The sequence below is a fragment of the Tupaia chinensis genome, unplaced genomic scaffold (assembly GCF_000334495.1).
Source record: "Tupaia chinensis unplaced genomic scaffold, TupChi_1.0 Scaffold000117_2, whole genome shotgun sequence".
Taxonomy (NCBI): domain Eukaryota; kingdom Metazoa; phylum Chordata; class Mammalia; order Scandentia; family Tupaiidae; genus Tupaia; species Tupaia belangeri.
This window is the reverse complement of record NW_006159583.1, coordinates 10,026,194-10,037,383: the sequence shown is the minus strand read 5'-3', so window position 1 is coordinate 10,037,383 and position 11,190 is coordinate 10,026,194. Positions and strand designations below refer to the sequence as shown.

Here is an 11,190-nt window from a genome sequence, read left to right as displayed (position 1 = left end):
ATTTTTCCTATAGGGTGCATGTGCTTGCTGGAGAGACAGAGAGAGACAGAGAGACTGAAAGTGAAAAATCACCCCTACCCCCGGGGGTTGACCATGCTGCACTCCCTTCTCCACCATTCTACTCTCTGGATTTTGGGCTGACGTGCACACACACCCAATGTGATCTTCAAGCCACTGTGAGACCCAAACTGTGGTTGGCCATGTAGGAGTCCAGCAACATAACGATTATGCCATCTGCTAGTCCCCCTATTTATATTTTTTAAAATAAGCAGTATGACCCCCGGGGGTTGACCATGCTGCACTCCCTTCTCCACCATTCTACTCTCTGGATTTTGGGCTGACGTGCACACACACCCAATGTGATCTTCAAGCCACTGTGAGACCCAAACTGTGGTTGGCCATGTAGGAGTCCAGCAACATAACGATTATGCCATCTGCTAGTCCCCCTATTTATATTTTTTAAAATAAGCAGTATGAACTAGGGGACAGCTATGCTCATGGCCAGGAAAATATCACTTCAAAAGATACTTGGTACACACCATGAGATAGAAATAGTGATATATCTACTTTGTGAAGTGATAAAAAGAATTGACTTGAAGACTGAATTTAGTGGGAACCAGCAGATAGCGTAATGGCTATGTCGCTGGAGTCCCATGTATTCGACTGCAGTTCGCGTCCTGGACCCGGTGGCTTAAAACTCATGCCGGGTGCGTGTGCGTGTGTGCCCAAGATCCCGAGAGGAGAATGGAGGAGAAGGGATTGCGGCATGACTATCTCCCCTGGGGGGTGATTTCTTGCTTTCTGTCTCTATGTCTCTCTCTGTCTTGCGAGCACACGTGCCCTATAGTGAAAACCTCTCCAAAAAAAAAAAAAAAAAAAAGACTGAATTTGGTTACAGTATTTACAAGACTTTGTTAACAAATCTTGCTAAACCACCAACAAAATGCTCTATACTTGAAGTTCTTTTCTAATAGGAGAGAAGTATTCTTCTGAGCCCAGTCTACCTTGTGATCAAGAATGTTCATTTGTGGCCCACCCACAGTGACTCAGGCAGTAGGACATCATTGTTTGATAAAGTAGTCAGATGGAAGTCCTAGGTTTGTATCTGGGTCAGCATGAACATGCTGGGCTTACCATGAGGGCCCTGTGATCCCAGCTGGCTGGGAGGCTGGTGGGGCTGCGGTGGGGGAAGGATCACAGCGTGATAAGATTCTGTCAGGGGACCCAATCTTTCTCCCCGCTTCTCTCTGAAGTAAATAAATAAGCTTTAAGAAAAATAATACTCATTTGTAAGATTGAGATTATAGTGTCTAGTTAAGACTTTTTTCTATGGATATTAAGCAGAATAAAACTGAAATCTAATCTATACCTTCCCTCTTTTTATCACGTTCCTTTACATTCATCAGAGACAGATAGGAGCCAGTCCAAAACAAAACAAAACAAAACGGAAGGGTTGGTTCTTTCAAGGAATGGATTCCTATTTTGCTTCTATTGCTATTACAGCATCACTACTGTCATTACAAGTGACATAAATGCCAACAATTCCTTTTAGTGAAAAACGAAATGAACTGGGGTTAAAAATTGAAAGTGCTGAGGCGGTGCTCCATATGGGCATATTTCCATTGATGACTTCAGGATAGGCTTGCTCCAGCTGCCCCTGGGCCGGGCTTTCTCTGTTGGCCACCAGCACCCCAGCAGCTGTCTGTCCAAGAAGTGTCACCACCTTGAGCCAAGGCTCTCAATAGTTGGGTATTTTTTTTTTTTTCCCACTTTCTTACTTCCTGGTCTTTGCTTTTTATGTTTCCCTTATTCTTGTCCTCAGAGTTTCCCTCTTTGTTTTCTGAGGCTGACTTTTCCCCTCTGCCATAGATTCCCAACCCATTGATATCATCTGAGAATACAGAGATTGTCCCCATTAATTAGCCATCCCTATAACATTTTTTAAATTTTTTTATTTAACTTTATTTATTACTATGATTACTAGTTTTCAGTTTGATCAGACAGAGAGGGAGGGTAAGGGAAAGTGAGAGAACAAGCCACCAGATCCAGGACTTGAACCGTGGTCAGCCATGAGGGAATCCAGTGCCCTCAGTCACCATGCCACCTGCTGGTCCCCCCATAGCATCTTAATCTTTACACTAATGTTCAAGTATTTTATTCTAAAACTGAACATTTTTAGATGTTTCTGTCCCGTTAAAGTGTCATCTGATCTCTTGGTTTTATTCTTGATTGCGAAAGTCCTTACCACAAGGCCGGCCCTGTGGTACAGCAATTAAACCTTGTGCATTGGAAGCTAGATCCCACATGGCCGACTGTAGCTCAAGTCCCAGCCCTGGCAGCTTAGAAAATAGGCAGGGCACATGTGCATGTATGCCTAAAATTCTGATGGGCTGGAGAAATGGAGAGAAAGGGGTTGTGGGATGTCCACACCCCACTGGGGAATGTTTTCTCTTTCTCTCTCTGGTATGCACATGTGCCCTCTGGCAGTTAAAAAGTCTTACCATGGGCATCCTCTTCCTTTTGTTTTGCCAATCTTTGGAGAATCATCTACGTTTATTACCACTTTCCTCAAGTCTTACTCAGCACCTTTAATTCCATTGCACTCACCTTCTATAACCTGTGGTAGGCTGAAAACTGTCCCTAGCCCATCCTCCCAACCCCCATTACTATGTCAAAACTCTGGAATCTGGAACTATAACCTTATTTGGAAAAAGGGTCCTTGCACATGTGATTAAACATTTTAAGATGAGATAATCTTGGATTATGGGGTTGGCCCTGAATGCCCATCAAAAGTTTCCTCTTAAGAGAGATGCAGATGGCAATTTGACACCACATGCATATGCTCCACAAGCCAAAGAATTCTAGAACTGCTAGAAATCTGTATGGAAAAGAGAGCAAGAAAGAGAGACACAGAAATAGAGAACCTCTATTGGCACAGGGTCTCATCATGCTACAGTCCCCTTCCCCCAGCCACCCAGCTCCTCAGAATACTGGGCATTTCTTGCATGATTTCAGGCCAAGCTGAGCTCTGAACCTGTGATTGGCCGTGTGTCCTCCAGCGCTGCAGTCCAGCACTGCACTACCTAGATTGAGGTCAATGTCAGGATCTTGAAGAGGCAAGGAATTCTTTTTCCCTCCACCCCCCTGGAGGTAACACAGCTGTGGCCCTGCCGGCAGCTCAATTTCAGACGTTGGAGCTCTGGAACTATGAGAGAATAATTTTTACGGTTTTAAGGCCTCAAGTTTGTAGTTGTTACAATGGTCACAGGAAACTAATGCAATCCCCTTTTACCCTCCTGAGCAAAAGTATTGGCCAGAGATGAGTTAATTTTTCCAGAATTAATCTAAGTAAGCAGATTAAGAAGCAGAACCATTGCACCAAGAATCGAACCCAGGCCCTCCCATGTCGTCCCAACCTGTGGAACACAGTGTCTTAGCAGTGCACCACGGGCCAAAGCTATCCTTTGAAAATGTGAAATGCCCCTTTGATTATCTACCAGGCTTCACTTCTCAGGTTAAATCAATAACATCAACAGCAAAACAAACGAAAAAACCCCACCAGTATAATAATAAAATGTCATCACGTAAGCAAGTTAAGGTTGGGTTGAGATTATGTACACTTTTGCTTTAGCAATATGAAAATGATTCATGTTTGAGTCACTATGCACACATTTATTAGAGTTTACTGATGAGGAAATCAAAGACCAAAATATACTGCTGACACAAATATGCATCATTAGGCATGGGAGAGCCCAAATAACAGAAAATAAAATTATGGAGGCCATCAGGTGGTGTAGTGGTTAAGGCGTTGCACTCCTCCATGGCCAAGCGTGGTTCAAGTCCCGAACTTGGCGACTTGAAAATCACACCAGGCAAGGTGCATGCATGCCCAAAATCCGAGGAGGAGAATAAAGGAGAAGGGATTGCGTTATGGCCATCCCCACCTTGGGGAGTGATTTCTCACTTTCTCTCTTACTGTTTCTGTCTCTCTGTGTCTGGCAAGCACGCCCCCTCTGGCAAAAACCTTTAAAAAAAAAGAATGAAAGAAAAGAAAAGAAAGTTATGCTGATGAAACTAAACAAGTAGTAATTTTATAGCAGGGATTGACAAACTATGACCAATTCAAGACAATGATGGTAGATTACTTTTTTGTCGTCTCTGAACATTTCAACAAGCTCTGCTGTAAGTAGGAGTTTTGCAGCTTTCTCACTTTGTATACCTGCAAGACTTCAGAAAACTGATACGGAGTCTTTTGAAAATTCTACTAGGATACTACTTTTAGCTCATGAGTAACATTTCAATAATTTTCACATAGTAGTTTAGTTATAAAAAGCATTTCATCTTTCCTAAGACAGAAAAACTAATGGAATCCAGAAGATCCAAGAAGGGGTGAGCATTTGGGGGTTGATGCTCTTTAGGGGACCTCTCTGGGCTCAACCATTGAAAATCATCACCTTGATTTCATTCTGTGGTTTTCTGTGTTTCTCTCTGACCAAGTCCAGCTCCTTTTCTCTCCTTGGCTTCTGCAGTTTCTTTGATGTACTGGGTCTATGGAGTTTTGTCTGTTCTCTGTGGTGCTCCACTGTCCCCCTCCACAGTCAGCTGCTGCTGTGTCCACAGTGCCCTTGATCCATCCAACCAGCACTCACCTCTCTGGTCCAAGTGTTCCCAATTGTTCTTCCACAATGCCACTGAATTCTGGCCTACGTCAGTGCTTACCAACATGTGTTTCTTCCCCGCAAGGCAAAAACCATATCTCATTATGTTTTCTTTTAACTTTCATAACCAGAGAGCAGTTAATAGAGCCCTTTATGTAACAGGCACTCAGAATGTTTGTCAAATTAAATTGGCACCAATAGGTTGTCTTGGGGATTAATCCATTAGGACTGGACAGGGTAGTTCTGTGGGCTGATTTGGGAAGTTTTCATTGATTATGGAATTTTATAGAAAACACCCTGTAAGCTGTAGAACAAACCACATCAACACGCGGACAGACTTTTGCTTTGTCATCAGTGATCTGATGCCTCAGGAAAATGATGGAATAGATAAAAAGGTTAATGTCTTCCGTCAATGCTGCTTTTCACGAGCAGCAGCAACTCATGTGAGATTTAACTAACAGATACTGAAGTATGAAGACAAAATTCAATTAAAAAAGAACCCTACAGACCATGAACCACTGCCATTTGATGACCAAAATGTAATTAGGCTCAACAGTTTTACGTTATTATCCTGAAAATTTATTACGCTTTGATAAACTCCTGGTAAATGTAGTTTTATACTGTTTTACAGTAAGTGTTATGGGACAAGGAAACAAATGGCACCTTAGGTAAAAATGTGGGAGATTTTTGTGTCTTTGTATTTCTAAATGACTGACTGTTTTACATTTCTAAATGTGGCAGTTTTATCCACAGCATTACCATCAAAATTCAGTTAAGACATTTACTAAGTGTATTTACTCATAAAATACTGGGTTGTTGGAAAACTCGTGATGTGTTTTTCTGGCTTTCTATGTAAAAATGTGTCACGACTTTTCCCGTATATGATCAGAGTAGTATGCTTTAGTCCTCAAATCTATTTTCATATCTCATTTGAGTATTGAGCTTGCAAATACCCATCCCCTGTACAGGATGTGGCTCAGTTAAGAATTAAGAGTATGGACCTTAAAGCCAGATTGCTTGGGTTTGATTCCTGGTGCCACCACTTTCTAGCTAATCTTTGGCAGATACTTTCTCTGCTTCAGAGTCTGAAAATAATTATAATGCTTTTCACTAAGAAGATCAACCTAATATTTGAAAAGTATACAGTGCCTGACATAGAGGAGGTGTGAATACAGTCATTCCTTGCTTAACGACTCCGCTGCTCATTAATGACCACTCAGACTCCTGACCAGTTCTCTAGCGCTGGGAATTCCCTCTCACACTTGGTTGCAAACAACACAAAGTGTTTGCAATCATGTAAGACTGTGTATCTCATTTGTAAATGTGTGCTTTATTGTGCACTCTTAGTGTTATTCAGAATAAACGGAGATGGTTATGCCGGATTTACATTACATTATGTTGTTTCTTGTCGGCATCTGCCGCGGGCTTAGCTCGCTCTAAGAGGAAGCAGAAAGAGAAAGACAAAGAGACAGAGTAGTAGCGGACACAGGCAGCCTGAGCCTAGGTATCCCAAGCAATTTGCGTCACCCAGACAAACTGGGCACCTTTATTTATAGATCAAAGCAGCACTACATACATGTATTTCATGACATTCCATAGATACATTGACAAGTTACAGACAATAAGAAGCAGGTAACAAATCTATAAAGGCTTAGACATACTGGGCCAGGTGCATCTCTTGGATACCTCCATATCAAAGAGAAATCCCCATAACCTTATCTAGTGGAGAGAAGCCTAACTGCAGGTGTGGGGAGGATACTTTCTTATAACATCAAAGGAGTATTGATAAGGCTAAAGACTTAGAGAGGCAGAGCCGGGATTGGACTTTGCTAATTGGGGTCAGGATGTTTCCTGAATTCCATCAGATGTGTCTGTTGGAAGGCCTCTAGAAATTTCCACCCTTTGCTCTGCCTGCAGCAAGGATCAAGGAAAAGACAAGCTGCAGGATTCTGTCATAGCCAAAAGGGGCAAGTGATGTTTGCTCAGAGCATGTCCCCACGTCCTCCGGCCTCTCTCTGAACACGTCCATACAGTTTCTTGCCCCTTTCTGGCACTTCTCTAATCTATGCTTTTTGTATGGTTAGAATTACATTATTCTAGTAGGGTGTTGTGCAATAACTATTGAAAAATATATCCCCTATGGTGCCACAACACACCACAAGAGATCTGTTTTAAGTTCTTTGTTCATTGACCAGTTCACTCAATGACCGAGTAAAGGAATGGAACTCAATTGTTGGAGTTTCTGTATGTACAGATGCCCATACAAAGACTTGTAATTAGTAGCAACTTCATTCAAAATTGCCCAATCCAGAAGCATCCCAAATGTCCTTCAACCTGCGAAGGAAAATCTGTGGTTGAGGGACCAGCAGGTGGTGTGGTAGTTAAGGCGCTGGACTCTCTCATGATCGACCATGGTTTGAGTCCCGAACCTAGTGGCTTGAAAAATCACACCGGGCATTTGTGTGTGTGTGCCCAAAATTCCGAGAGGAGAATAGAGAAGTATGACCATCCCCAAGAGTGATCATTTCTCACTTTTCCTCTCTCTGTCTCTGTTTCTCTATCCAGAGAGCTCAGGTGCCCTGTGGCAAAAAAATCCTAAAAAAAAAAAAAAAAAAAAATTACTGCTGAATTTTAATGACTTTCTTTCTGTGACATTCTGGAAAAGGTAAAATTTCAGCAGAGCCCTGATTGCCAGCAGCTGGAATTAGGGATGGGCAAGAGAGGAGGAAAAACTAAAAGGATAGCACTAGGGAAAGTTTTAGAATGAAGAAATAGTTTTGTAGGGCTAGCTCCATGGTGTAGTGGCTAAAGGAGCAGGCTCTCACATGTCTGACCACACAATCTGAATCCCAGACCTAGCAGCTTGAACAACACTCTGGGCATGTGTGTGCATACATGCTCAAAGTCCTGACAGGATGATGAAGTGGAGAATAGAGGATTGTGGTGTAAGTACACTCCACTGGAGGATGCTTTCTCCTCCTTCTCTTTCTATTTTTCTCTCTGAAGAGCATGTATGCCCTCTGGGAGATTACATTATAAAAAGAAAACTATTCTGTATCATGAGTATGATGGTGGATATATACATTTCTTAAAACCTCTTGAACCATACACTAGAGACAAGAGTGAATTTTGTTCTATGGCAGTTAAAAAATAAAATTAGAAAAAAAACCAAAAAGAAATGTATTTAAACACATCTCTCACTTGATTTTGAAACAAAGAATCAAACGTTTTCTGAGTTGCCTTACTGTATTACTGTTAAGGAGCTGGACTCTCACATGGCTAGTTGTGTTTCAACTCCTAGACCCAGTGGCTTAAAAATCATGCCTATATGTGTGTGTGTGTGCATGCTCAAAATCCCAAGAGGAGAACAGAAAAGGGATTGAGGCATGGCCATCCCCTACCCTGTGTGTGTGTGTGTGTGTGTGTGTGTGTGTGTGTGTGTGAGAGAGAGAGAGAGAGAGAGAGATCTCACTTTCCTGCTTTCTCTCTCTCTCTGGCAAGCACACGCATCCTATGGCAGAAAAAAATTGCACCAGTAAGCACTTTTGAATGTTCTATAAGACATCCAAAAATGGATCTTTTCCTGCTAAGACATTTAGATCTAATGAGCACACCTCATTTTGCTTATCTCAACTTATTTTAAATGTTTAGTTTCTCTCTTAATATGGAAACCTTCTGCACTGTTTTTGTTTTGTTTTAGCATCAAATTCCATGTGTCAGATCTCTGGAAACATTTCTCTCCACCTTTCATTACCTTAACTTTGCTAGTGTTTTTCTTTGCATGTCTCTCATTTATTTTTTTAATCAGTAATTGTTTTCTTTGATTTCCTTTTCAGCCCCACTTTATGTGTCTCTTGATTTTAAAGCTGGTGAGTGACTGGCCAGTGGCTGGCACCCTGGGAGGAGGAAGCCATGTGGGTGTGGGAGGCAGATGGACTATGTGGGCAGGGTGCAGTGACTCATTCTTTTCATGTGTTGATTTCTGGTTGTAGAAATGATAAAGACCCCACATGAACACTCTATTTGTATTAGAGTCCTCAACTCATTTTTAGCCTAGAATAAAAACTTTTGGAGTTCTGTTGACCTGTCTTTGTCTTTCATAACTTCAGTAAATCTTCTATGTTAAGCCTCTATTTCATTTCACTTCTTTCTCCTTCACCAAATGTGATCTAATTGTATGAGATAAGGCAGGTTCTGGATTAAACAGTTTCTCAGGAGTCTGCATTATTTTCTAAGTATTTATTTTAGGCAGGTTTTGCCGTGTCCCAACCCTTCCGACAGTCTCCCTTGTAGCTATGACCACAGGTGCATGTCACCACCACCTGGCTCTTTTTCAGAGTTACCAGGATTACAGCCACACACAACTGTGTCTGGCCTTTACCAATGGACTGGACTCAAGCTTGGGCCTCACCTATGGTCACAGCCTGTGCAGTTCAGACTGCACCTGGGCCGAGTCTGCATGATTTTTTATGTGCTGCACTTTGGTTTTACTTTCAGTCATACAGGTCTTGAATGTTATTCTTTTTATATTTTGGTAGGTTCCTAAATTGATAAAAGTAATCAATGTTCATAATAGACATGATGAGAAATATGGACGTTAGAAAGAAGAAAAACAACTCACAACTCCATTGCACCCTGTAACTATGGTTTATGTTTTGGTGTACAGCTTACTACTTTTTATTACTTACACACATGTACACATAGAATATATCCATTATAATGCCCTTATTATAATGAATACATTATTTTTGTAATATAGGTGTTATACACAGTACTAGGTATTTTAACCTTTAGTATAGTTTGAATTTACCAATCCAAGCTAGGAGATACCTGATATGAAAAGTTAATAATAATGAAATTTAGGTTAGTTTCACACTTATTAATGGATATACATAAAAATATGAAAGGAAAAACTAACAAAAAGCACCAAGTACTATACTAAGAACCATCCATGAGGAGTTTAAAATTTATTTTGGGAAAGCAAGGATTGCTTGGTGGAAAAAAATTGGCTTCTCAATTCATGCTCCAAGTACATGAATTAAAATTCAAAATCCATTTCTCATTAAAATTGCAAGCTGAAATAAGGGACACATCTTTAACATGAATAATAATCTGTATTTCATACTAACTGCCAACTTTGAACTTACAGGTATTCCCAATGAAAATTAGGAAGAAAAGACTGTCAAGTATTCCCTCTTTAATGATTTTCTGAAAATCACTTCAGAACCTTAGAAGAATTTCTGTCTGTAGTTATATTCTCCTTAGTCATCATTTTTGATACCTTTGCTCCATTTTTGTCTTGAATATATTTACCAGGGGCTTACTAGAGATTAGTTAATTAATTAATTCTAAAACTCAGTTCTGATAGACTAATAGACTTCCTATTTGCTTCTTTCAAACTCTCATTTAGCATCTATTACTTACTGTTATTTTCTTGGATCTACTTTTAAATATTTTTTTCTTAATTTTGAAACTTGTTTTTTTCTTTTGTTTTATATTTTTAGTTTTGCTATAAGATGCATGCTCTTGCTGGAGAGACAGAGTGAGAGAGAGAGAAGAGAGAGAGAGAGAGAGAGAGGAGACAGAAAGTGAGAAATCACCCCGGGGGACTGGTTATGCCACCATCCCTTCTCCATTCTTGGGATTTTGATCACACACACAAAAACATGCTGGGTCTGGGACTTGAACAGTTGACCATGTGGGGTCCAGTTGCCTTAACCACCACTCCACTGACTGGTCCCAGTTAACTTACTGAATTTAACAGAGAAGATTATCCCTACTTCTCACCATTGCAGACTCTCTTTAGTTTCCAGTAATTATATAACCTCCTTCTTGTTTAAAAAATGCAGGTTTGTTGCATTTTATAAAACCATTTCCGGGTGGTATGGCAAATTCAAAATTCAGCGGTAAATGAAGAGGGGAAATCCCTATTATTTCCTCTTTTGAGTACTAAGTTATTGAAACCAGAATGTGCTTACTGGTCATGACTTAGGCATCATATTTTGGGGGCTTTTGTTTTCTGTTTGCAGATATTGCTGTGGTGGAAATGAGTGATGCCTTCCGGCAGCCGTCTTTGTTTTACCACCTTGGGGTGCGAGAAAGCTTCAGCATGGCCAACAACATCATCCTATACTGTGATACCAACTCGGACTCTCTGCAGTCACTGAAGGTACCTCCTTGTCTCCCCAGTACTCCTGCAAAGCGTCAGCATCTCAGGGATACCTCCTTGTCACCCAAAATATGTCAAGTAGTTTGAGAATGGATGCTTTTGTCAATATGATAATTATGCACCAACTACTAGTTAAGTTGTGAAGTTTAGAATTTTTTATGATTTATTTTGTCCATGTGAGAAAGACAGAAAGATAAAGAGACCGATACCCCAAATACCCCAACAGGGTCCTCACGTCACAGTCCATCCCCTTCTCAGTCAACCCAGGTTCTGAATATGCATGTTTATCTGGCATGCTTAGGGAGGTCCCAGAACATAAAGTCAGGGCCTTTCCCATGAGGCCTAGCTGCAATACTGCTGAAC

At 40.9% G+C, this 11,190-nt stretch overlaps 1 protein-coding gene across 1 annotated transcript in view; it reads left to right on the top strand.

Annotated features, from left to right (window-relative positions):
- The window catches only part of MAP3K5 (mitogen-activated protein kinase kinase kinase 5), a gene marked incomplete at its 5' end in the record, with an annotated part of 263,294 nt that overhangs the window by 57,654 nt on the left and 194,450 nt on the right, over positions 1 to 11,190 (top strand). The window contains one exon of the mRNA XM_027770250.1: positions 10,688 to 10,827. Within this exon, the coding sequence (XP_027626051.1) occupies positions 10,688 to 10,827 (140 nt within the window). The remainder of the gene's footprint in view (positions 1 to 10,687; positions 10,828 to 11,190) is intronic.